This window comes from Acanthochromis polyacanthus, chromosome 3 (genome assembly GCF_021347895.1).
Source record: "Acanthochromis polyacanthus isolate Apoly-LR-REF ecotype Palm Island chromosome 3, KAUST_Apoly_ChrSc, whole genome shotgun sequence".
NCBI classification, from domain to species: Eukaryota; Metazoa; Chordata; class Actinopteri; family Pomacentridae; genus Acanthochromis; species Acanthochromis polyacanthus.
In genome coordinates this window covers 6,072,054-6,099,963 of record NC_067115.1, presented here as the reverse complement: position 1 = coordinate 6,099,963, position 27,910 = coordinate 6,072,054, and the positions used below count along the sequence as shown (strand labels likewise).

General features: G+C 41.7%; 1 protein-coding gene across 1 annotated transcript in view; it reads left to right on the top strand.

The window, feature by feature from the left end:
• Positions 1-26,720, top strand: part of si:ch211-14k19.8 (uncharacterized) — a 28,071-nt gene extending 1,351 nt beyond the window's left edge. The window contains exons 2-9 of the mRNA XM_051945819.1: positions 12,542-12,630; positions 12,750-12,808; positions 14,379-14,542; positions 18,950-19,115; positions 19,199-19,390; positions 22,195-22,416; positions 26,254-26,413; positions 26,520-26,720. Coding sequence (XP_051801779.1) covers positions 14,440-14,542; positions 18,950-19,115; positions 19,199-19,390; positions 22,195-22,416; positions 26,254-26,413; positions 26,520-26,594 — 918 coding nt within the window. The 5' untranslated portion in view covers positions 12,542-12,630; positions 12,750-12,808; positions 14,379-14,439 and the 3' untranslated portion in view covers positions 26,595-26,720. The remainder of the gene's footprint in view (positions 1-12,541; positions 12,631-12,749; positions 12,809-14,378; positions 14,543-18,949; positions 19,116-19,198; positions 19,391-22,194; positions 22,417-26,253; positions 26,414-26,519) is intronic.
• Positions 26,721-27,910: the final 1,190 nt, after the last annotated feature.

Sequence of the window (27,910 nt, the reverse complement as noted above, 5' to 3'; positions counted from 1 at the left end):
GCAGGGTGGCTGTGGTGTTCTCAGACAGGTGTGTGACCAAAAATGGCCTTGAAACGAGTTAAACTGGGGCGTTCTGATGTCAGATTTGTCCCAGATTAAACCGAGTGTTGTTTTCCTGTATGTGGTCTTTTCTATGAGCAGAAAGAACAGTGCATGTAGGTGCATTTCATGAGCAGGCCACATTTTTAGGCAGAAATCCCACAGTAGTTGGTGTTCATGTAATGATGTGAAGCTAAAATCATTACTGTGATTAATGTTCATTTAATTTTGCAGCCCTCTTCTGCGTTGCTCATTATAAGTGAATGAATTGTTTCCTTCACTGGTTCAGTTGTCTTCCTGCCTCCACCCTGCTCTCTAATCATCAGGTGTCTGACCTTTGTCTGCCTCCTCTTCCTCATTTTCTTTTTAAATAATCAGTTACAGATCACTTTATCTTTTAACACACATCAACTAAACGGCTTGTTTTACGCACCAGGCAGGGACAGACCTGACAGACAAGGCTCCCCACTCTCAAAAAAGGTCGCAAATGTCTGAAATCATGTAGAATGCTCCTTTAAAAACTCAAATATTCTTTTATGGACTTTTTTCTTAAAAATTACTTGGTTTTCAAAATAAAGAAACTGTTTTCATTCAGTTCATTTCACAATACTTTAAAGACCTGTTTGAAGAACTTTTTCTTGAAAGAACCCTTGTTTAGAGTTCCATTTATTTTTTGCTGGAACGAAAAATGGTTCCAGTTAGCAGTATGTTTAATTGACCTGTTCGCTCTCTAAATGTTGTGGGTGTTCTTTATATTTATATTATTTTCACATTTTAATGAATGCTGACATGCTTTTGAAAGACAACATTAAACTGCTTAGTTTATCACAGTAACATTTTCTTTCAGCATAAAACACAAAACTACAACTGCTTCTTGTTTCAATAGCATAATATAAAAGGCATTTAGTTCTAAACTGAAGTACTTCAAAAGTTGATTTACTGATCTGATGTTGGTGCTGCATGTAAAGTTTATGGGATCACCAAAGTCTTAAACCAATTCTTCCTTGGGAACATGAACCAACTTCAGGGTAGTCCACCTAGTGTTGCTGAAACAGATTGGTATGAAAACTCAGGGATCACTGAAGTCATTGGGATTCATCATCTGGAAACCATGAATGTGTCTCCAGATTTCATAGTAATCCATCTAACAAAGTCTGGACTACAGCAGTGGACAACATCTGTAGAGACATGCAGTTAGCATGGATAAATCTTAGCAGGAGAGAGAAGTAGCCAGTGAAAGCTCTTCATAGTGACATTAAGGAAAGTTGCTACAGAGGTATCAAAGGATTTTAATGGATTGAGCACTAGAAACTAAACTCAGTTCACCTCCACTATGCTGTAGCTACAGCCTGCACTACTGGTACTGGTAAAGAAATGTCATCGCTGTTAGTATGGTGGAGCATCAATCATCATGCCCTCCTTTTCTTCAGTACGGACTAGACCTTACGAAGTTCATCGGCATGGAGGTGGGAGGAACACGATCCTCTCCGTATCGGTTTGCTTACTCCACCAGCAGAGACGACCACTACACCTTCAGCACCCACAGGATCGACTGCCATCCATTACAGGTCGGCCATGAAGACCCCTGCACCAACACAGAATATTCCATTTTTTTATTCAAGTTAACACACAAAGATGGTTTAATATGCTGTCCTGTTTTTGTGTTTAGTTACCGTCTGTCACACAGACCGATCCTCAGCGCTGATTTCAAGAGGGATTTGGCACGTCTGCCTTCCTACAGTTCCTACCGGTACAGACGCTTCATAGACACCTACGGCACACATTATATTCGCCAGGTTGAAAACACACATTGCTTCTATTTTTCTCCACAGTAATAAATTAGAAGATACGTTGTTATCTCAAACATTTTTTGATTTCAGGTTTATCTTGGTGGGCGATTCAGGCGAGTTACAGCTACGCGGACCTGCTTGTCCAGACTGAATGGTCTCTCTTCGTACCTGGTCTGTAGCACATGTCTAGTAAAATACATACACTGTTGTATCAACAATAGCATTAAATATCCCCTCCTTGTCATTCAGGCACACTACTGCTTATCACTGGGTCTCAGAGTAGGCCTTGGGAAGCTCAGACCCTCCACCAGTCCCAGATTCTGCCACAGTGTGCTACAGAACCAGGACTACTCCACCAGGTTCAGCTCTGGACTTCACAAACATTATACAGAGATGGTGGGAGGCAGAGGCTGGGATGGGGAGCTTTCACTTAACCATACCAACTCCCTGGGCTACCAGAAGTGGCTGAAAACCTTGAAGGATGTACCCAGTGTTGTTCGCTATGACCTGAGACCGCTGTATGAGCTGGTGCCCTTCCAGTCTCAAAAGACGAGGCTGAAGGCTGCCATAGAGCAGTATTTACGAGCCAGTGGCATCAGGTCTCCCAAACCACGGTACTGTGGCCAAGTCAACTTGGATTCCAACTGTTGTCCTAGACAGGCCAGGAGGGGAAGACTGGTGGTGACCATCGTCTCAGCCTGGAACACGAATGGAGACCCAAGGAGCAGGATGTGTGTAGAGAACAAGTCAAAATCAGTCATAGGAAATTTGAAATGAATCGTATATTTATACAGTTGTTTGCTTTTCCATGTTTTTACAGGTATGCTAAGTTACAGTATGATTTCCATCGCCGCCAGACCCTTATGATCAAATCCAACTACCCTCGCTGGAACACACGTTATGATCTGGGCAATGTCAGTACAAATCACTTTAGGTCCAAGTTTAACCTCAGAAACAGATGAGGCCAGTTAGAAAGTGTAAAACATGCTTGTTTGAGAGTTGGATGAAAACATGATCGCATGCACTTCTGTCTGGATATTTTATTAAAATATGTAAAAACCTCTTACAAAAGTCAAAAATGAGCTGGACTGGAATCTTACTTTTTACATCCAAATTATTACATAAAGTCATTTCCAAATTTTTGTTAGATTTTTACTTCCTTGCAGGGCTTCATTTGTTTTGTTTTTTTAAATTGCTGTTAAAGCAAAATGAATAATAAAAAGACATGCACCTTACAAAGGGCGAGAGATGTTGTTCAGATCAGATAAAAATAAATCAATAAAATCATTACTTTTGCTCTCCACAAAATGAAGTTTCATCAACTCTCACTTAGGAAACATGTCAGCCAGCTGTGCTCATGTTGTGGTTTTATGTGATTATTAGCTGTGAAAAACAAATATAATTTTCATGAAAATACAATCAACACAACATATTATATGTTTAACTTTTGCTCACATTGTTTAAAGGTGTACACCAGCTTGGGTCTGAAGATTGAATTCTGGAATGAAGTGTTGGGAAGACACACCCGTCTGGGATCGTGTACGATGCACCTGAAGCAGGGGACTCGCACTTTCTCCTGCACATCTAAGAGAAGCGGCATCTACATTAGGTACAGTCTGACCTGTGACAATCGCCTGACAGGAGACAAGTGTGAGCACTACGAGCCATCTCCAAACTGAGAAATGCTTTCTGGGTATTAGGATCTATGAAAACACTGGAGGTTTGTCTTTAATCAAGTGTGCTATCAGAGACATTGATTAATTTCTACTCGAGGTCACACAGAGTGTCAGCAAAATGAATGTCACACCAAACTACATCATATAGTTTGGTTATATAAATTAGTGGTGAAACTGCTTTGACTTCCCCGCTAATTTGGGAAAGATAATGGGTCCATTTAATCCTGGTTTGATGCCGGTGATGGGTCCACATTTAGATCGAATTGTGCCGCAGTCAAAGGAGCTGTGGATTATTTTCTGAACATGTCCTTAGTTTTAAAACCACGTGTGCCAATAAAGACTTTAAAAACATGCAAAAGTATTCTTTAATTGTTAACACTTGGGGCATGAAATATGTGCTTCATTAATGAATGGCTTATGAACGAGTGGAAATGAATATTAAAGTTTCAAAACAAGAGAAAAGCTTGGTTTAGAGGGAAATGATTAACAGCACTGGAATGGTGCAACAGAACAAAGGCACTTACATTACACTTACATTACACTTAAATAGGAGGAGTGGTGAGAAATAATGGAGGAAAAACAGCAAAGAACAAATAGTTATACAGAGATTAATAATTAATCGAATAAATCTTCAATTAAAATGCTGAGAAATAAGAAAGGAAAGATCTGTGAACTGCTATATTCTCTAAATTCTCCCTCTTAGATGCCTTTAGTTCTATTTTATGCCTCTAAATATCTCAGATCAAGCGATTTGATGATGAAAAATGTCCTTTTGGTTGACCAAGTAAGTATAAGGAGATTTAAAAGTGGTCGTTGTGATTAATGTCAGGAAAAGAAGCGAGCATTAGAAAGAGGGTTCCAGGTCTACAGGGGACACAGAGGAGGGAAGAAAGTGAGTGTTTAGGTTTTCAAGACTGAAACAATATTAGATAATAATGGACTAGTCAAACCAGAAGGCAGCTTAAAGGATGCCGACTGCTGTGAACCTCCACAGAAGAATACGGTGTGAGACTCATACATGACTCATGGTCACTCAGGGCTCAGAACAATGCTGGCTGTATAAGATGTATTCCTGCTGCTCGCCATGAAAAAGTAACAGTGTTTATGTGGTTAATTAGCACCTACTGGATCGTTAACCCTCTGGTGGTCTCTCCAGGCACAAACAACAAGGAAGACAGAGACACTTTAGTTTCTTACCTGGAACTTTGTGCTACGAGAAACCAAAAACGCCTACGTATTTAATTACATTAGTGTGCCACATTACAGAAGCATACACATTCAGATAGGCCAGGTCATACGGAAAAAAGCCACTTGGTCATGTTTTACAATGCTTAATTTGTAGTTTTTCATGCAGTAAGAAATCTGAAGCACCGGTAAAATCAAGACAGTGAGCAAAACCCAAATGTCTTCACCACTTTGCTCTGCTGGCTTTCTCTGTAGTGACCCAGAGTCATGTGTTATTTATTTATTTATGGCTTCTTATTCATGCATTTTAACCTTTTCTGTATCTTATTATCTTTTATAAGTACAGTGTGGTCTGTAAGTCAAGAATACAGAGATGTTGGGAAGCAGGATGAAAGCACAAACTATTTGATGCATCGCCTTTATTTGCTGTTTTTGGATATTAAAATGACACATCATTTTTAGATATATGTGCTATTGATTATCTCTTACTTTCAATTATGTGCACTCAGTAAAGTCCTCTGTCTGTCAGTGTTGTGTGCCATAATTGTTAATGGGCTCCAGCTTTGCAGACTCCAACTCAAACATCTCCATTTGGACAATGGTGTCTGTATAGGGAAGCTCTACCTCTTCTCATAAAACTATGAAACTGTTTTTAACAAAATGATGTCACTAAACACTCATTTGTTGCATCAGTAGAGCACATAGCAGAGAGATGTACAAAAAGTCGACGTTTGTCTTACAGTCGCCAGTTTAGCCAGAGTCAAACCTCCAGAAAAATGCTCTGCATCAGCAATAATTTAGAAAATACGGTTTGTTCTCCTGTGGAGTAGAAGATGAAAAGACTACAATAAAAAAGCAATACACTCTCATACTAGTCAATTATGAAGCAATCGGGAAGCAATTAGTTTAGCACAAAGGCCGGAAAAAGAGGAAGAGCTTGTCTGATTTTAACAAAATCCACAAACTCTAGCACTCTCTAAATACACACAAACCCTTCAAAAACTTAATGTGACCAAATGTTAAGAGTCCAGAAGGTTCCTGTTCCCGCTAAAAAAAAATCCAGATCATAATCTGCTATAAAATGACAAATTATTGTTTTTTCACACTTTGCGATTGTTCTTGAATGTAGAAGTGCTTGTAAGCATTTGATTATACTCCGACACAGCTTGCTGCTCCTCCTGTTCCCAGCCTCATTTGTGTTTAATTAAGTTCACCATCTGCTGGCTGTAGCCTTAATGGACAGACATGAGAGCGGTAATGCTCTCATTTCACTCCTGTCTTTATTGTCATGGCATATTTCCAATCGAGCAAAGTACTTTTGTAACAGTTGGAATGTTAGATGCAACTACAGCAAGAGTCATTTTCGAAAATGTAACATATTTCCGGAGTATTGCTGTCTCTGAGGAGGAAATACAAATCTGAAAACATTCTCCAAAGTGCCAGAAGGGTTGTCCTGGTGCTTGCTGAGCAGTGATCACGAGTGCTTTCTGTAGGCAATAATTTGCTGTAATTCCCAGAACAGGGATATGAACGTTGGATCGAACCAGCTGCAAAATTTTTGTTTCATTTGATAACATATTCCGTGTTTTTTGTTTTTTGTTCATTTTAACTGACGGGGACTTTTCATAGCTCTTAGTCGGTAAATCTCAAAATACTTTCAAACAGTCAGAAAAAAGTGTTTTCATAATGTTCTGAGAGGTCATATATTCTATAAATCAAGCAGTGAATGATTTAAAACAAACCCCTCTCAGAAGAAAACAGGAAGGTTTGGTGTATTTTAATGCTACTTAAGTAAAGATTTCTGGCACAGATTTGAGATAATAACTAATTTTCATTTATCATTTTCATTGAAAACCTCTATTTACAGGTGATAACTGAAACTAATATACACTCACTGGCCACTTTATTAGGTACACCTTGCTAATAAAAAGTTGGACCCCCCTTTGCTTTTAGAATTTCCTTAATTCTTCATGACATGCTTTCAACAAGGTGTTGGAAACATTCCTCAGAGATTTTGATCCATATTGACATGATAGCATCACACAGCTGCAGCCGATTTGTCGGTTGAACATCCATGATGCCAACCTCCCGCTCCACCACAGCCCAAACAGCCCAAAGGTTCTATTGGATTGAGATTTGGAAACTGTAGAGGCCAGTGGAGTACAGTGAACTCACTGTCATGTTCAAGAAACCAGTTTGAGATGATTTGAGCTTTGTGACATGGTGCATTATCCTGCTGGAAGTAACCATCAAAAGATGGTCCATCGTGGTCATAAAGGGATGGACATGGTTAGCAACAGTACTCAGGTAGGCTGTGGAGTTTAAACGATGTTTAATTGGTACTAAGGGACCCAAAGTATACCGAAAAAATCCCCCACACCATTATGTCACCACCAGCCTGAACCGTTGATACAAGGCAGGGTGGATCCATGCTTTCATGTTGTTTACGCCAAATTCTGAATGTCGCAGTTGAAATGGAGACTCATCAGACCAGGCAATGTTTTGCCATCTTCTGTTCTCCAATTCTGGTGAGCCTGTGTGAATTGTAGCCTCAGTTTTCTATTCTTAGCTGACAGCTTAGCTGAAGAAGGTGGGTTACAGCAGCTGGTTTTCTGCTGCTGTAGAACATCTTCTACAAGGTTTGACATGTTGTGGTTCGGAGATGGTATTCTAAATTCCTTGATTGTAACTAGTGGGTATTTGAGTTTCGGATGCCTTTCTATCATCTCCAACCAGTCTGCTCATTCTCCTATGAACTCTCACATCAACAAGGCATCTTGGTCCACATAACTACTGCTCACTGGATATTTTCTCTCTTTCAAACCATTCCCGGTAAACCCTAGAGATGGCTGTGTGTAAAAATCCCAGTAGATCAGCAGTTTCTGAAATACTCAGACCAGCCATCTGGCACCAACAACCATGACACATTCAAAGTCACTTAAATCCCCTTTCTTCCCCATTCTAGTGCTCAGTTTGAACTTCAGCAAGTTGTCTTGACCATGGCTAAATGCATAAATGCCCTAATCTGGGCCGTGTGAATGGCTGATGAACTATTTGCATTAACAAGCTATTGGACAAGTGTACCTAATGAAGTGGTTAGTGAGTGTACATCACCGTGAAACTTGAGTTGATCACTGGTATTAAGACAATTATTTCTTTGAATTAAGTTTTCTTAAAGTTTATGTTTAAATATGCAGGTGAAGTATTATTTCATTAAATGTGCACTAATTTGCATACATGTCCAATAAATAGACACGTATGTGTGTATTTTGGATGTTTTCTTCCCACTTGTTTGAAAAAGGACATTGTAAGGAAGCAAAATGGCACAAAAATCAGCTAGCACATGATTTAAAAAAACAATGTTTATGATGGAGAATGACTGGGGGGGGGCGCTAATATGGGTTACCTTAAATGTTTCCCTTTCATAAAGCATTCACCTCCTAAATCATATTTCTGTCTTTTCCATGTTACTCCAATGGCTGCTATCAGCAATAAAAAGCTTTATTGTAGCCCTGCTATTGGAAACACGACATGCAGCTCATTTTAAACAGAGAAATAGAAGTAGTCCGTCCTGCTCGGGGGTATTTGCTGTTTTCTGTCCTGCTAGTGGGGTGTCAGTGTAAAAGCGCTAATGAACTGCCCCCTCTCGTGTCTTTATGCCTCCTGCGGTCACAGCTTTCCTGTGAGCACTTTAAATGCGCTGCGTAAAAAGCAGCTCCTGCCGCGCCGCGTCGTTCTTCCCTCTCATTTCTGGAGACGCGGAGTGATTTAGAGGCAGCAGCCCGGAGGCGGCGGCTGCTCCGGTGTGTGTCCGACCCTCAGAGCGGCTCTCACTGTCGGACACACGTGTGTCTCATTTGGCCGCTGCAGCCCCGACAGCTCAGCTTCCTCCACAAGGAAGTGATGGAGGAGGAAAGTTTGTGACGCCTCTGCGTTTGGTTCGGGACCGTACTCAGGAAAAACGGCAGAGCCTGACCGCTTTGCGCAGTTCGCTCGCCCTCGTCGTTCCTTGCGTTACGTTTCCTAGGATTCAGTAAATCTGAGAAATCTGCATGGATTTGGGATTAACGGGGTCTCCGACAGTGAAATGTCTCAGCAGTGGAAATGCAGCTCCACGCCTGTCTGTTGCTTTTTATTATCACAACAGGTAAGGACACATCTGGCAGACACAGCACTGTGCTGGACACATTTTAGCTTAGATCTGTCTGTGGAACCTGTTTTAAAACATCATAGTCTGTAAGTGGGCACAATTTTTTGTTTTAGCTGAATCTGATGTTTCGTTATCATTAGAAGAAGCCACACCAGTGCTCCTCTGCTGTCAGCATGAAATAGGCTGTTAGTTTTCTACTTAGAGCTTTGTGGTTGCCTCAGCTCAACCGCTGATATTTAATGAAAGCGGTAAGAAATACATTAGAAATCTGTTATATTCTGTAAATTTGATTTGTTATGGTGTTAAAAGCACCCCCCCCCCCCCCCCCCCAATATTATGCCTCAGAATCCTTCAGATCAGGTCATATACAAATGAAAAATGGTCTTTTGGTTGAACTATCAGCATTTGGATGGTGCAACAGAAAAAAAGATTCACACGTGAAATACAAAGTAAAGCAAGAGTTGTAAGAAATAGTGAAACCAAAAGGAAAGTACACATAGGTATACAGAGATTAGAACAAATCTTAAACTAAAGTAGCATGAAGAAAGTCACGAAAGATCAAAATTCCTCTTGTCATGGTGCGAAATGCTTTCTTTTTGTCATTTCGTGCCTCAAAATCCTTCAGATCAGGTCATATGAAAGTGAAAATGGCCTTTTGGTTGAACTAACAGCATTTGGATGATACAACTGAAGAAAGGCACCTGCAAGAGTTAAAAGTTGTAGGAATCGTGGAACCAACAGGAATGACAAGTGATTATGCAGAGGTCAAGAATTCTGCAAGAACAAATCTTACATTAAAGTGATGTGACATAAGACAGGAAGGATCTGTCATCCATTATTTTCTATAAATTCCTCTTGCTATAGTGGGAAATGGTTATTTTTGTGCCATTGTTTTTGCCTCTAAATCCTTCAGATGAGGTTATTTGACAATGAAAATGTCCTTTTGCCCACAAATGTCTAAATTATCAACCAACATCGAACTAAGGTCAGCAGATTTATTCAGTGCAGTAGCCTCTTCTACAAGCTTTCTTCCTCTCTCTCTTCAGATAAAATATTGGCCTCGTCACACCATCATTGTGGTGGAAATGTCTTCCTGGATGAAGAGCCTGCAGGCCACATCAGTCTCACTTCACCTGGACTGTTCACTGACACCAGCACACTCGACTCCGTGAAGCAGCAGTCTGATGAATCCTTACAGGCTTCAGTTTGCGCTTGGATGATACATATTCCTCTGGGGAGGACGGTACTTTTAAAGTTGGAACGTGGATCAAACATATCAGTGCGCTGTGTCTGGAACGAGGAAGTTCTGGTCTTGGACAGCGGAGGAACGACTCTGCTGTCCGGCTGCGACAGAAACAAAGCCGCCCTCATTTGGACAAGAGCAGAACATTCTCCAAACGCAGTTCAGTTGGCTTATTATGGTGAGAAAGCGTTCATCAGTTGCAGAGTTTAATTTATTGAGTCAGTGCGGCTCACTTGCTTTCACTTAGCCTGATCACGAGAGCTTGATGATCTAATAGTTGTAATAACATTTGGATCCGGCTTGTTTTGAGCAGCAGAGGTACATGAGGTTATTCAGGCTGCATGCTGTGAAATGGTGTTGTTCAGAATGTGCTGAAAGCTGTGAATCTGTCAGTCGGAAAGTTTTTATCACTCACGCTGTGGTGTGTGTGTGAGGCACAGAAATGTTATGCTGTTGTGGTTTCCACTCTGTCCCTGCTCACTACGTCCTTCTGTTTTTTTGTTTCTTCCTGGTCGTTCAGTCCAGGAAGATGAGAGGAATTCCTCGGAGGACGGCTCAACCCGCCATCCAGACCTTACTCAGTGGTCTCAGACAGGAACCAGCTTTACAAGTGCTGCTCCTGTTGGTCAAGACGTGGTGAGAGGCACAGAGGAGGGCAGAGGTCGCCTCTATGAAGGTCAGGAGTGGAGCTCTGGGCCTCAGTCTGTGTCTAGTGGCTCTTCTCAGGACCAGGGGCTGCTGCTCCCCACCTCACCCCAGCATCGACACCCTGTCTCTGGGAGAGCCGATAGGGAAACTCTCCCTCTTCCTGAGGAAAAGCCAAACAATGGAGCGGATACATCTGGAGCTGCTCACCTCACTGATCGTCCCCTGACTGCCAGCGAGGGAACACGCCCATATTTTGTGCATGCTTTCAGTACAGACAGCGAATCTAACACAGCAAACCCCAGTGATGAGATCCCACAAACCCAGAAGACAGATGCAACAGGCAGGAGGTCCAGCGCTTTGCTTGGCACAGAGATACCCAAACATACATCCACCGAGACGTCTGAACACACAGACAAACACAGCTCCAGCTTTCTTCCTCTCACCTCCTCTCCTCCTGAGCTACCTTCCAGGACGATCTGGGAGATTCTCATCCCACGTGGTGGAGCTGTTAGCGGGACACCCGGAGATAACCAGCCTCATTCCTGGAGGAGCCAGCGAAGCACAGACAGACTCGCTTCTGATCTGACCTCCGTCACCACCACCTCCGACCCTTTAAAGTCATCCACCACACCTCCGCAGCATGAATCACACAGTGACACTGGACCCGCTTCATCGTCCTCACAAGGCCCCGGCAGCGTTCAATCATCCGCCACCCACATCACAGAGCCCGACGCTGCTGTTGGTACTGTGGAGGCTGCTTCACTTCATCCACACACAAGTCTGAGTGACTCATTAGTATCAGATGTTATCGCTCAGACTGCTGTTGTTGAGATGTCTGATAAGACGATGATGAGTCACACAAACTCTCCTCAAAGCACAGAGAGCCTCACACACTCTCCATATACTTCATCTCCATTACTTACACAGACGGGCAACAAAGACACACAAACAGAAAGCCCAGAAAGACATTTCATGACGACCAACACTGTCTCCATCTCACCCGACAATACCGAGGAGCACAAACAGACTTCAGCTTCCACTGCTTCTCCTTTTACTCCGACAGCACCACTGACAATGGGAGATGAAGTCCACTCAGCTATCACAGGAACCGCTAGAGGAACATCCACACCACATCCCACTACACACTTGTATGACAGCTCACTCACAGATTCAGCAACATCTGCCCCTCTTTCGTCATCCAGCACATCCACAGACTCATCTACACCTTCATACACACTCCAAACACACACTGTGTCTCCTGATAGTTCACAAACAGCTTTAACCTTCTCTGTCACTGAATCCACCGTGCACACAGTCTTTGTTGATCACAAAACCACACCTGCACCCTCGCAGACACCCCCTCATAAAATCAAGCACATGTATCTGCCAGTTTCTACTTATAGATCTCCTACACATAATCAGCCACACAATGCTGTCACTGCTACGGAGACCCCTGTGCTCTCACTTACAACTACACAGTCTGATGATGGAGATGGGGAGGTAAAAGTAGAGACAGTGGACAGCGGCTGGATGTGGCCTCCAAGAAGCACAACTGCACCCACAACCACAGCTGGACTTCCACAGCGACCTCCACTCCAGACCACCCTACATCCCAGCCAGGAGAACCACTCCTGGGTAACAACTGCAGCTATAACCCCCACAAACAGCCCCAAGTTCTACATTGTGCCAGACCAGCCTGCTGCCATCAGAGGTACTGTGCACAGCATATTTGTGTGTTTTTGTTTGCACTAAATATCCGGATTATACATCCAGGCCTGTTGTAATGGAATTATTTGCTTGTTCTGTCCAGTGGAGTCAATTGAGCTGCTGCTGCAGATAGTTGTAGAAGAGTCCAGATCAGCTTTTACTGCTGGCTTGGAGGAAGACACTGCTGTGTGGGTGAGGGACCATAATCAGGCACACATATACTAAAAAAGCACAAAAAACATATTATTATACAGTACTTTTAGTATGTTTAGTAGCTTTTGCAAACTTCTGTGACCCTCTCTTTGTTTCAGGTGGTGCCGTACCTACAGAGAGCCCCGGGATTCAACAGGCTGCTGGGAGTCTGGAGCAGGTGAGGTGAAACGTGGTGGAGTTATGTGGCGGTCGGCGTTGGTTTGTCTGTTCGTCTGTCTGTCTGTCCGTTTGTCTGCGAACGGACAGAAGGATTTGGATGAAATTTTCATGGAAGGTCAGAAATGACACAAGGACCAAGTGATTAGGTTTTGGCACGGATGCGGCTTATAGTCTGGATCAACAGATTTGTTAAATATTTCTGTATCATTGCGAGAAAGCGGCACAGCGTCACTGAAACCATGACAACAAGTGAACGCTACATCAGCTGCCTGCTGACGACCACATGATTGTGATCCTACTACAAATCCACCGCTTCAGACCATGAATTGTTTAAAGATTTCATCCAAATCATTCAGTGACTGAGCAACCTTGGGGCAGTATTATGCTCTCTGAGTGCTTTTCTTGTTTACATTGTTGTGCCCATATGATGTCAACGCCATTGACAGTCACCAAAATACAGATTCAGACTTAAGGGGTTTTATATGTAACAAACCAAAGGAACCAGTCTTGTCAGCTTACAGGGGGGAGTTTTCAGTATCTTTTATTTCCAGTTTAAACATGTATGACTGAACTACTCTAAAATTACAACTTGCCATTGAGTAGATCAGAGTAGCTTAACAGTGTCTTAGCAGAGAGGTGAGTGGAGAGCGAGGAATGGACTTCATAGATCTGCACATTCTAGAACAAACAACAAAATAAAGTGACATCTAAGCTATTTTAAGGCTGAAAGGGATTGTTTTCAGAGAGGAGGTTTAAATATGTAATTCTAATACACAGAGATGAGTTTTTTTTATCCTCGACTGAAGACCTAAACCCAGTTTCCAGAATGCTAAAAGGTGGTTGGAGTACATTGTCTGATTCATAGCCCTTAATTGAGCAAAAAGACAAATGTTTTAACATTATTGTGTCTTCATTAGAGTCCAAGTTGACAAAGACCTCCTTTAAATGAATATGTTCAATCTCAACCACGTGTGCAGTGGTCAATGGAAACAGTTCCAACAGGTTTTAATATCTATTGGATGATAAATACAAGGGTGAAACTAGTGTCCAAGAGTGGCATCCCCAACACAGTGTCAGAAACACAGACCAATGTTAAAGTTACAGAGAAAAAAGTACAGAAAAATGCAATGTGCAGTGCTTAGTTGTTTGCGCAGATAAAGGCTGTGAATTTATCAGTGTGCTGCAGACCCCTCTGCCCTCCACTTCAGAAGAACCCGTTTCAGCTGCGTTTTGCTGTAAGATGGATGGAGAACCGTGCTTGTACTAAATTATCCAACAATATTTCTAGATGATGAGAAAAATACATGAAACATATTGTTGATACAAGTTACAATTTATTTCATGTGTAAATTGAACAAGGAGATGTGTCATTTTCATCTTTGTTAAGTCAGGAAAAAGAGGTGAAATACCTTCAGAACAAAGAGAAGTGCTGTTCACTTTTCTATTCATGATCTGGAATTTGTTTTCTCAGAACACTGAGTGCTTATCTTCCTAATTGGAGCAACAAAAGTTGGGCTGGTTGTTTCAAGAAAAGTATGCAAGTTGAATGTGTTGTGCTGTTCTTCCAGTGGCCTTGCGGTGCAGAGTCTGGTGGAGTTTAAAACCAGCGGGGCTCTGCAGTGGCTCAGCATGGACGGACCCACATCACTGTTGGAACAAACAGGACTAGCTCAGGCTGTTCGTGAGGGGACGACGCTCAGATCATCCAAGATCACCAACATCACACTCGGAGGTACGCCCAGGCCGGGATATTTAGTCACAGAAACCTGATGAGCAGAAGGCTTTAAAGATGGAGTGTGTGATTGTGGAGAAATTTGATATTTAGTTGGCCAGTCTGCTTGGCTCTGTCTCTCCCCTCATGTCCTGTTATCTCTCTAAAATTGATGGCAAAAAAATTACACAGAAAGTGGCAGACGTACTGTCAGAAGCAGTGGAAATTCCATTCTTAACTTCTTTACTTATTTAACTCAATTCCCGGCAGAGTCATGCAAACATCATCACTTACTTAGACTAACTCAGTTACATTCACAATCCAATAAAAAAATCTGATTATCACACTTGGCTTTCTCTAATATTAAACTTGTGAAGACATGTAAACATCCTACTGCTTTAAGTGTTGGTGGTTGCCATTGGAAGGAATTTGCAAATAACACAATGTAGTCGGTCTACGCTGCATGTAAACAGTTAGTAAATGCCAAATATTTTCATGTGCTGATTATTTTATTTGCTAATATTTTACAATAACTTTCAGCTGTCGTGTTAACATTGACATGTAGACAGATTTTCCAGAGATAACACCATTAATATTTTAGATTTTTTACAACACTCAGTGCCAACATGAACTAATCTGACTACTTTCAGTTCATCCAAAGCCTAATATACTTCACTCCTTTGTTCCTCTGAGCTCCAACGTGTCTCAAATCTATACTACACTTAAAAAATAGTGTTTACTACATACTAAACATCATAGTTAATTGTTTTAACATTGTGCATAGCCTGTGAGAAATCAGTCCTCTTTGTTGTATCGTCATGTATCCTTTGGCGTATCTTAAGGACTGTTGAGTATATTCACCCGTCAGTGCCATCATTTAAAGAAAAAGGAACTGTATTTTTTTTATTTTTTTGCAGATATTCATGATATGTACATTTATTTCTATCAATCTTTGCTTCTATAAATGTTTTTACTCTGTTCTAATATAATAACTTTTGGAACTTTGCGTGTCCAAATTGTGTCAGAGTATTTTTATTTTGAAGCACATGTTGGTATTTCTGCAGTATTTTTTTACCACCGCCATAATTTTTCCAAGGACATGGAGTTTCCGACTGTTATTTTGGACTTTCACCACAATGGGTTCAGAATGTGCTCCACAGAACCCTGGATCCACTCCTAGCTCATTACTTACAGTTTGAAAACGCAAAGATGGCAACAGCCAAACGGCAAACTTGAGGCTTGCCTTTTCCTTTCCGGTGTCTCGCACAAGAGCGTGAACACAAACATGCACAAGACAAGTTGTAATATCGTTGTGTGGATTGCTCCAAGCCACATTTTTCCCATTTACAGAGGAAGGGCTGTGTACAAACACCACATTTCTTCAGCATGCCACCTTGAGAAGACATTCACTGAATTTGACCAAAATGAATTGGATTAGCATTGCTGCCTTAACCTTTAATTGTATTTCCTCATTATTTTGAACCCAAGAAGCTCTCAAGTGAAAAAAACAGACTTGACATGAACTATCAGTGTAAGAAAATCATGACAAATTTCAACCTAATTGAAATGTGGCTGCACAGAGTGTTTGTATAATATAACACTCTTATGATATTCCTTAGAAGGGGAAATAGGATTTTTTTGAAGAAAACAGAATGTAAAGAAAATATAATTATCATGCGTGGACACAAATTGCACCCTGATATGACACCCAATAGCAGTCACTGAGCGCTGAAATGAATTTGTGGTAATCCATGATTTAATATGCAGCAGTCAACCTTTGAGTGGGAGCACAGTCAAACTTCAGTCTGCCAGCTGAATTATGGATATATCCATTGGGAGGCATGATTTTCGGCACTTTTTGACATTTTGATCTGTGATCTGGCCTGAGAGTGCCGAGCGGTCCTCACTCAGCCTTTCCCCCAGCAGACAGGTTGATACGTTGGCAGGTGTAACTGATGGCATGAATGATGGATGCTCTGGTGGGACCCAGCTGTTGTGCATGGCTTTTTTTTTTTTTTTTGGGGGGGGGGGGGTTATTTGACAATTTAAGTTGAGAGGCAGACAGGAAAATAGGGAGAAGAATGGGGGGTAGACCTGCAGCAATGATTAGGACTCGGGCCGCTGCGTTTTGAACTACAGCCCCTGTTCATGGGTCGCCCACTCAAACAGTTTAGCTACCTGGGCACCCGTGCATGACTTTTAAAGGTGTAGCTGGCAGGCACAGCCAACGACCAAAACATTGCAGCTTTGTTTACTTCTAAAGACTGGTGGCTCTGACCACATGACTGTCATCTGGTCAAATGAACAAAAGCCTCCAAGTCAGCCGACAGACTTTATGTTCAGCGTTCATTTGGCATCGATGTAAAGCCCAAGCGAGCCCAAAAAAACTGTCTGTTTTACAAAACAAGTTAAATGCACAATCTTGGAAAAATAAACAGTACATTTTATATTCCACTAAACTGTGAAGTCAGTAAAGCTCGTTGATACGATAAGCAGTCTGCTGAGGTAGTGTACATGAAGCTGGTTGTTCTTGAACATGAGGAGTTTGATCTTGTCTTTTTCAAACTGTTTCTCACAGAGCAGGTCCTCCACTGTCCTCCTTCATCGTTCACAGCTATCAGCCATTTCCTCATTGACGCTCGCTCATAGAGTATCCCACATGCTCCTTCATTGTACTTCACTGCTCCTTGTCTTTCTGAGCGAGGAGGTCCAGGGTATCCACATGAGCTTAAGTACGATTCTTCAGTTCTGGCCTCCATCCATCTTCCAGGAGGACAGTCTGCTTCTTTTCAGATTTGTCGTCCTAATGAGAGATGTCGTCTCTTTGATAGCAGTACAACTGTACAACTACATTTTGAAGAGGCTGGTCAGTGTCCTGCTTTACTGCTTCCTGATTCTGCTGACTTGAGCACCACTAAACTGCACAGACCAAACTGCCTGAAGGATGGAAACACGCATTTAGTTAATCCTAGCAAAGGACACAGAAAACCATGACCTGTGCACTTATTTATACATGTGAAACTCCTGTTGTCTAAGAACAGCACTGCTTTGAATCCCTCTTAATTCAGATTCCTACTTATTTTATGAAAAACTGACATTTCCACAGAAAATTATTGAAAGTGGCTACAAATTACAGTTCAGTCAAATATTTGAGGAGTTGAATTTGGATTGTAATGTTCGATTAAATTTGTGACACGGTGACTTAATCTATGAAAATCAATTTGCTTCTTCATAAATTAAGAAATCTTACCAGGTTTCTCGAGCTGAATCTTCTGCCTCTCATTTTGACTAAAAACAGAGGTAGTTGTCAGTTCATTCCAATCATGTGACTCATGACAGCAGATGAGGTTTGGGACATTGTGGACATTGAGGCTACTTGCACCTCACTACATTTCAGAGGGAAATATTGTTCGTTTTGTTCCATTGCAGGTAAAAGCAGATACTGGAGTGAAAGCACATTAGGAAAATGTGCTCCCAGCCCCAATCTAGAAATGCAACATGTACTAGAATACATGATAAAAGATCAATCCTACATATGTCTACACCACTTGTTCCCAAAGGAAGAGTCAGGACCCCCTAGGATGTCATGAGGCATTAAAAAGAGACTCATGAGAGGATTTCCAAAAATCAAACAACATTTACAAATCATTAGATATAACATATTTTGTTATTTATCCTAATTTTAACCTATACTGTTGTCATTATGTTTGTGTATGCATAGGTCTATCAGTGTGTGTACGCAGCTCTCTACAATGTTTTTGGATTCTGTTATTTTTATCGATGGGGCCTGAAAAGTTTGGGAACTGCTGGTCCACATTAGATGTGAAGAACTGCTGTTATATCACTTTGAGGTTTTGATATTTTGTCAGGCAAGACCACGTGGAATCTGAATATGTGGCCAATTTATTCGAATGATGCTTATTTTGAAATTTGCTGAGACATTTCTTGCTGCCTGCCATGTGAGACTGTCTACTCATCTCTGCGGCTAACGGCTCGCCTCCCAAGATGATCGGCCAGTCAGCGGCTGCTGTCGTCAACATCCTCATCTCAGCAGGTTCTTGCCTACTAAGATACTGTGATGGCTCCTCTCACTTTCCTGAATTTAAGTCAAGAAAATAATCCTCAAAAAAATATCTCAACCTCAACCAACTACAACAATAAAATCCTGTTTCAATGTCTAGGTAATGTGATTAGTGATGTCTACTGAAAACTGCAGTGCACAGTTATTTTTGGACGTGGCCTTTCATTTTGAACTAATCAGCTATAGATTTATGACCCGTTTGTAAAGATGAAGGGACCTTGAGTGCTGCGGGCAGGAAGGGGGAGCTAAAAACACAATAGTGGTTTTGGTTTTCTCATGAGATACGCTGACAACAGTAAACATAAAGAGCAACACTAGCATTATTCTGTAACACGTCTTCCCTCCAGGGCTGCAGGGTGACGTCTGTGACTGGTTGCTGCAGTGCCCCTCAGGCTACAGATGCGTGTCCCAGCCAGGCTCTTCAAACTACAGCTGCTCCTCTGTCTGCCGCTCTGACTACTGCCACCACCACGGCATCTGCACACACCATCCAGGCCAACTTCCAGTTTGCCGGTAAGAACATGCATTCAAACAGCATCACTCTCTCCGTTTACTTGGAAATGTTTTGTGTCGGTGACTTTTTGTTTGTGCGTTAGCTGCCTTGCAGGTGATGACTTCTGGTTCATGGGTCAGAGGTGTGACACGAGGATGACTCGAGCACGGCTTGTGGGCGCCTGTCTGGCCACCTTGCTCATCATGGTGACGGTCGTTGGAGTTTTGGCCTTCGTGGCAGTGCGACGCTATCGAGCCATTTTGATCCAGGCCAAAGTGGACCAGACTCGCAGCAGGTATGCACATAATCATGGAAACACATGAACAATGGCAGCTCTGTGCTGACATTAAAACATATTTAGCTGTTTAGTGATCTAGAGCAAAGAACCATTTTGAAGACAGTGTTTGGTGGTAGATCTCAGGGCTTCTGGGTGGAATTTCCACCCATCTGTCCATTATCTATGCACTGCTTAGTCCTCATTAAGATCATGATGGGGTTGGAGTCTATCCCAGCTGACAAGGGGCGAAGACAGGAGAAACCCTGGAAAGTCTAGCGCAGGACTGTACGTAGGGACAAACGATCACACACATTCACACCTACAGACAATTTAGAATCACCAATCAGCCTCAGCATGTTTTTGGATGGAAGGAAGCCAAAGTACTTGGAGAAAACCCACTCATGCACTATGAGAACGTGCAAACTCCATGCAGAAAGTTCCCAAGCGTAGGCCAGGATGCAAACCGAAGATCTTCTAGCTGCAAGGTGACAGTGCTAACCACTGTGCACTGTGCAGGCCTCCTGGGTGGAATTTGAATTGTATAAAACAAAAACCTGCAAAATATGAGCCACGAGTACATAGCCCCCATTAAAAAAAAAGACTAATTTGGCATAAATGGCAAGAGATAGAAAGCTAGAGGACATCATGCGTTGTGAACCTGAGATGAAGCACGTACAGTACCTGTAATCTCCACTAGGTGTCACAGTCTGGCTGCTGAACCACACTCTGAGGATGAAGGCAGGAGTGCAGACGGTTGGAAAGTGTCGAGACAGCCTGGCTGAATGTCAATGTTTAACCTCCAGATCTGCAGACAGTCCTCAGTCATATGTACTGTAGCATGCTCACTGTGATCATGTTAAGTCTTTGAGTGTGCAGGGCCAGGAATGGAACAAATCTGTTGTTAGACAGGATTTAAAATCTCACCCACGTCCATGACCGGGAATCACAATCTCTGCTGCCCACGTCTATGTTTATGTTTAACCATTTTCATAGCTAGTTCTACTGACACAGGCAGTTTAGACAGATAATCTTCATCACATTAGCAAACTTGTACATCAAAAATAAATCCTGTATTTTCCAAATTCTGTGTATCTTACATGGTTAACCTGGTGACTCTGCTTCTTTATTTTTATTACTCATTTCTTGTCACATCTGTGTTGTTATGAACTGCAGGCGTTCTTCCAAGGGAATTCTGGAGAAATTTACACCTTGTGGATTTGACCAGTCCAAATGTGTTGAAGTGCAGCCAATTTGGATTCAGTGTCTTAAAGCTGTACCAGCCACGATTTTTGTGTCAAAATTCTTGTTGTCTGATCTTAAATCACAAACCATGACTGTATGAGAGAAGATTTTATTCACCTTAACTGAGATACTGTAGTTTTACTCTACTGATGAGATTAACATCTATTTCTGGCTATGTACAGAGACAGACAAAGTTCAGACAGGAGGCTGCCTTAAATCCAGAGCCTAACCCTTAAAAGAAAGAAGAGTGTTGTTGGCAGAGACAGTTGGACTCCTCAGATCAGGAGCTGTATTCACAAAACATCCATAGGCTAAAAGTCGCTCATTACTGATTAATTAGGATGAGTTTGTACAAACTCCTAAAAATTATTTTTTAAGGCTGCAAAGTTTTGAGTAATTCACAAAACATTTCAGCAGAAAAAATTCACTTATAAATGTGAGAAAAGTTGGTCTAGAAGATTCAGCTCACTATCAATCACATTCTACCAGAAAATTCTACTTATATAGGTCTTTTGGAAAAATACAGCAGTAATGAACATTCCAAAGCAATAGATTGGTTCGAAAAGATTCATCATGTCCATCTGTTAGTCTCAGGAGACTATGGAGTTGTTTTCTGGATGGTGGTACAGCATCGGGTTTCTAAACAATCCAGGAATACCAGATATGAGGGACTGAACATCTCTCTTTTGTTGGAATTCCAATACTGTTAAAGTGCAGTAGCCCAGAATTACAAACACAACCTAAATGCACTCTTTAGACCTGAGCTACCCTGCCGGTATGTTAACTGAATAGCAACCCTGGTTGTATTATGTAAACATAGCTGGTTTCAGGGACCATGGCTGTGCTGTAAAATCAATGCTTCCCAGTAAACTGCCCTGTTAAAGTATGAGTTGTTCAGTCAGCTGGGAAAAAAATACCACATGAATACTGTTTTTGTTTTATGTGCACAAACAAGCTCAGCTAAGCTCATATTTTTCTGCCTTTCTGTATCAGTGAAACGTAATTCGCTGTTGCAGTTCAGTCATCTTTCACTGTGACAAATCGTAAGTTCATTCATGAAACAACTCCACCCCTTCTCTTATCTTAAGAGTTCTTTGTTTCTTGCTTGCTCTCTGTAGCTTTCTGAATAGCTTTAAAGAGGCAACTCCTACTGATTAGAAACTTGTAGTGTCATTTAGTAGGTGAGATAAGATCCTCTGTGAATGTGGTCATAAAGGTCATTAGGTAATAACCTCATGCTGTGAAGTGTTCAATCCTATTGGTTGATTTTATGAAGCCTAAAAAACTGTCCTTAAATGGCAAAGGAAAGCACAGTTATGTAAGGCATATATATTTATTTATCATGTCCAGATCTGATTGAAGTCCAAAATAAAACCTTGCACCCTGTGACTCTTTGACCTCGTCTGATCTGCCGTGTTAGTTTAGTTTAGTATTTATTTAAGGGACAATGTACAGAAACATTAAACTCACATGAGTCAGAGATGTGCTGCACCAGATTATAGCTTAGTAGCTAGTTTCCATCTGCAGTCCCTATAACATCAATAATGTTATGTTATGTTATGTTAATGTTATGTGTGCAGCTATCGCAGGTTCAACCACTTTGACGAGCTGTCCGGTCGGTTCTGGTTGCGCTCGTGGGCGGGTTCGGCAGACTCGCTGGACAATCCCGCCTTCACACGCTCCGACGACTTACTGCATCTGCGAGCGCTCGACCGCCCCTGCTGTTACCATGACGATACGCTGTCGCTGGGTTCCACCTGCCCCAGCCATGGAGCACACATGAGCACCATCTACCCCCACAGGTACGCTACACGTGAACTGACGGCGTGGATTTTAGCAGCAGATGATCACACAGGAGGCTGATGTCAGTGTGACCGTCTGTCCTCACTTCTAAATCTGTACAGAAAAACTTTACTGTTCTCAGTGAAGTTTTTCAGCCTGTAAACAAACAGCAAGTTCAACACGTGGAACATACAATTGTATGATACACAGGATTATAATCATCTACCCTAATGCAACACATGCTTCAAAGACAACACAGCTTTACAGTCTCAGTACTTCATTAGCCGATTGATGAAACTGACATTCTGCAGCATATATGTGAGATGTGTATTTGCTCCTGTCCTGATTCCTCTGTTTTTGTACACATTTCATACTGAAGTGTGAATAAAATAGCACATATTTAGGAAGAAAAATGTATAAAAAATGATTTTAGCTTCCTGAATGCACCACCCTTTGCTTCAAAAATAACATTCCCACTTTATATTCTCTCAACTGGCTTGATGAGGTCCTCAGCTGGAGCTTTTCCAACTGTCTTGAAGAAGGTCCCACATATGCTGCTTTGTTGCTTTTTAATCTCTCTGCAGTCCAACTCATCCCAAACCATCTCAGGTGGGTTTAGGTTGGTGATTGTGGAGGCCGGGACTCCCATCACTTTGGTCAAACAGGTTTTATAGAACCTAGATTTGTGCCATGGCTCATTGTCCCTAAAAACAAAACAAATGAAAGCTGAGACCAGGTGGCTTGGAGTGTCACTGCCGAATGTTGTGATAGCCGTGCTGGTTAAGTGTTGCAGTGATTTTTAAAAAAACAAACAAAAAAACCACACTCCACACCATCACACCTCCGCCTCCATGCTTCACAGTGGGAACCACACATGCTGATACCATCCGTTCACCTTCCCTCAGTCTCACACAGACATGGCAGTTTGGGAAAAAAATCTCTCATTTAGACTCATCACACCAAAGTCTAAAGTTCTGCTGGTCTAATGTCTGGTCTCTGTGCGTCTTGGCCCCCAGACAGTTGTCTTCTTCATCAGTGTGTCTCAAAAGTGGTTTCTCTGCAGCAGTTTTACCAGGAAGGCCTGATTCAGAGTCTCCTCTGAAGAAGTTGATGTTGGGATGTGTCTGCTACTTCACCACTCTGACGCACTGATGGCGGGCTCTAATCCAAAGTGCTGTTAATTGGCAATTTCTGAGGCTGGTAATGAACCGCTCCTCTGCAGCAGATGTAGCTCCAGGTTCTGTGAGGATATACGACCAAGAAGGAGAGTGATAGATTGCTGGTGTGGGAAAAGTTTTGAGTGGGAGCAGAGGAAAGGCAGCCAACGAGTATTCAGCATATGTGGGAACTCTTTTAAGACTTTTGGAAAAGCTCCAGGAGTCGACTTCATGAAGTTAGCTGGGAGAAAGCAAAGCTGTTATCAAAGCAAGAGTTGGCTACTTTAATGAATCTAAAATGTAGCACACATTTTGCTTTATTGAACGCTTGTTTTACTTCCTACATCAATCCTAATGTTTTAATAGTTCTGATGTCTTTAGTTTTGTTCTACAATGTAGAAAATAGTAAACATGAGAATCCCTTAAATGTGTGTCCCAACTTCAGCTTGTTTGGGAAACCTGTGCTCTGCTGTGTCTAAATGCTCTCATATGTTCACCAGCTACTTTTCTCTGTCTGCTGTGTAAAGCTAAACAGGTTTTGTATCGTAGCTTCCGGAGCTTGTTCTATGAAGACATTTGCCTATGTTGTGGAAAAGATGCCAAATCGACCTCGAAGTCCATGTAGTCCAAACAACAATGGCATGCAGCCGAGAAAGCATCGCGGTGAATGATTACTGCCATTTTTGTCACAAAAATCTGCGAATACATGGGGTACTCTCAAGTACAACACTTATTTTTGAAAAGGCTACGCAACAAAAGACTCCTTCCGAACAATTAGCGGTGTTAGGAATAACTTTAAATCGGAGCCAAACCAAGTCGTTGCGTATGTGTAAAAGTTGCTTAAATTTACTCACACGTTTGGAACGGGATTTTCCTCTGTACAAACAATGGCAAGAAGCCGAAAGTAACGAGCCATCCACTGCCTCCTCATCGTCGGAAACGTCAAGTGAAAAGAGGCAACGACTAACGCCATCCAAAACGCCAAGAGATCACAAAAAGATTCGCTTTGGCCCCCCTCCTCTCTCTCTCTCTCCTCCTTCTTGTTTTAAGGCAGTGGCCCCCCTCCTCCTCCTCCGGCATCATCTTTATGGGTAATCCAGGCGCTGAAGATGACGTAGCATTAACTCCCGCCTCCCGTGCTATGATTGGTCGTACCAAACTGTACCGGGAGGGAAACGCGATTCAATTCGCACAATGCCAAACTGATTCTCCTGTATCTCCTAACATGGAGATAGGAGATTACATGGAGATTCAGTTTGGATTTTCCAAGCTGGATGTTTGATATACAAACATGTCGGCAGTAATCTACAGCATGTAGAGTCACAAGGATCCAGTACTGGTAACACCTGTGGTTATATGGTACAAGTTGACTCAAGGTTTTTTTTGATCCAAAGAAATTCAACATTTTATTTTTTTTTTTAATTTATGGCATACTGACTGTCTTACTGCACAGAAGACATTTTTTCACTCTTTTTCTAGCCATGGTTGTGCTGTTTCCATAGAGGTGGAAGACTTTATGTTACAGAGAAAAATCTGCCTAGAATAAATAAAATGTGACAGGAGCAAATAAAACTTCGATAAAGTTCTTGGGGTTTATCTCAGATTTTTTCATATATATAAATATATGTGGATTTTGTCTCCAGGTCTTAAAGGTGAAGCCAATGCAGAAGTGTCAAACCTGCATTATTTCTGACATGGGGCAACTCCTCTAGTTGAAAAATAATTCTGGTCAAAGTCTAAGAGAAAATGACCCCACTTCTAAATTAATTTATTACCTAAATAAACCTGTTCCCTGGGAGCTAATGGTTTTAATTGCTAAGTTCCAGTCTCCTTCAATACAGCAGGATGTTCGTTTAGTAAAGGCTGATTCCATTTAGAGTAAAATAGATGATAAAGCAGAGTATGCTGTCGGCTGGGGCTGCCTTTTGATTGACAGGTCACTGTCTTATGTAGTGTCCTCAAGTTCTCAGTCAGATTAAAACTTTGCTTGACAGAAATGTAAATCTAAGTATTTCTACTAAATCAACTATAAAGTAGTGTACTAACAGTATAAATGATCCTGTGTTGCAGTAACATTCGCTTGCTACCAGAACTACGTAGGTGGAAATTCGTTGCTAGTTCCATTTTTCTACTTGTTGCTGTGGTAGTTATCGCTCGCTGGCTCTGCTGTGGACTTGAACAGCTTGTCTGCACTGGAGTTAGAGCATGGTATTGTCTACAGATACGGACCCCGGCACTTTCCATTTGCCAGACAGATACGGACCCGTACGCGAGTCTCGCGAGTCAAGAAGCTGCTAACCACTGCAAACTGTTGAAAGGTAAGCAAAGGTTAAGGTTAGGGTTAGTGTTAGGTTTAGGGTCCGTACCTGTCGTACCGATGCTACGGGTCCGTACCGCTAGCGTCTACCGGGAGTCACGTGACCAGATCTCGTGTATCTGATTGGCAAATGGCAAGTGCCGTATCCGTAGTCCACAGGCTACGGGTACGGGTCCGTACCTCTAGCAACAACCTTAGAGCATCCTGTGGACTATGCAAGTGTCACCATCCTTCACAGTAACAGAGGGTCAACGTTGTATTCCTCATTTCGAGTTGCAATTCTTCTGAAAGCAGACATCTGTAAGACCCTCGTTGGTTGCTGTTAACAGTATATAAAAAGTGTCTGTGTCAGTAATCTTTTTTCCCCTCTGTGTTCCCTGTAGCTCCCAGTATGGCTGGAGGGGGAGTGAGATGAGTATGGGGGATGGTGTGCTGGACTCAGGTAAGGCCAGCGACCTTTCTGTCTGTAGCTGGCCTGTTGAACCCATTCACTGGACTCCGTTCCCGCTTCTGCAGCAGCTGGCTTCCCACAGGACGCCCACAGTGAGTGTATGGCTTAACTCATAGTGTTTGTGTAAGAGTTTGGTAAGAGGGTAAATATGTGTCTCGTTTAATTATGCAATTATGTGTTTTTCCCTTGTGAAACCAGGTCAGAGTATCACGGCCGCGGTCTTACTGTGAGGGCATGGAGCTGGTAGACCTGGGGAAGAGCTGGACTGCTTGACATACACAAAAACAAATGAAACTGTTCTGACACTGGTATTTGCAGTTCATTGTTGCATTGTAAAACTCAAATGTTCTTGTTTTGTAAATAAAAAAAACTCAAAACAATAAATGTACTATACATGTGTATCGGTTTATATTTTTGGTAAAGTTCTTGCTAAATTTTCCAGCTTTAATCAACAATTTGTTCCTGATATCTGTCAAATATGGTACAGAATGATATGTAATGTTTTAATACAATTGATTCTTGCTATGTGAAATAATGTGTATATATATATATATATATATATATATATATATATATGTATATTTTATAATTTCTTTTGGAATTATTTAATGTCTTTGGGTATTTAAACATACAGCAATGTGCTTTTTACTGTAATTTTTACAGAAAGTGTACAATAAACCATTAAAACACAAATAAGGCAAAAGAACTTAAGATAAAAATAAGTATTTTAGGAAATTGTTTTCTTCTCAAGCCTACATGAGATAACTGACACCTAGAGCAGGTTTGTATGAAAAGTAAAATCTCACAAACAGTCAGTTAGCTTTGCTTAGTTTAGCATATAAGCTGGAAACGGAGGAAACAGCGAGTCTAGCTCCATCCAAAACCCCCAAAAAACAAACCCAAAACCAATAAATTCACCTACTAGCTACTAAAGGAAACATTAGTCATGTTAATTTATACAATAAGCAAAGAATAAAAACAGTACATTATAGTTGCAAGAGGGGTTATGTGTTGAACCATTTGTAGTTCAGGAGCAGCGACTTTCTACAGTCCTGCTCAAGAAATAGTCTAGCAAACAAATTACCTTTAAAGAGATTTTGACTATGTTGATAGTCAAATCAGGTACACATATAAAGAACAAACTTATGTGGCTACTTTAAGACACACTAGCATAAAGTAGAGAATGGACGTGCTGTAGTGTTTCATGCCTTTTGTAAAAAAATATGTCACAGAACTGGTTATATGTAACTGCCCAGTAGGCTAACGTCCTCACTTATTTCTCACATGCACAGCTGGTCCTGTTTTTTGTCAAGGTAATGCTCCATGTGGGCATTTCATAAAACTGAACTGTTAAAAAATTATGAAATAAGCCTCTCTCCTGTGGGTGCTGTGAAGTTTCCGTCCAGGCATTTTCTTACATTGAACACCAGAGGGTCCTAATCTAGGTATTACAGAGAATTACAGACACCAAACAAAGCTGTGTGGAAGCAAGGCTTTAGAGCTAATTCATACTTTCAAGTGTTTAGACCAACAGGATGGACAGCAGATGCATTTCAATTCAGCCTGCTGTGCAGTCGGCTCCATTACTC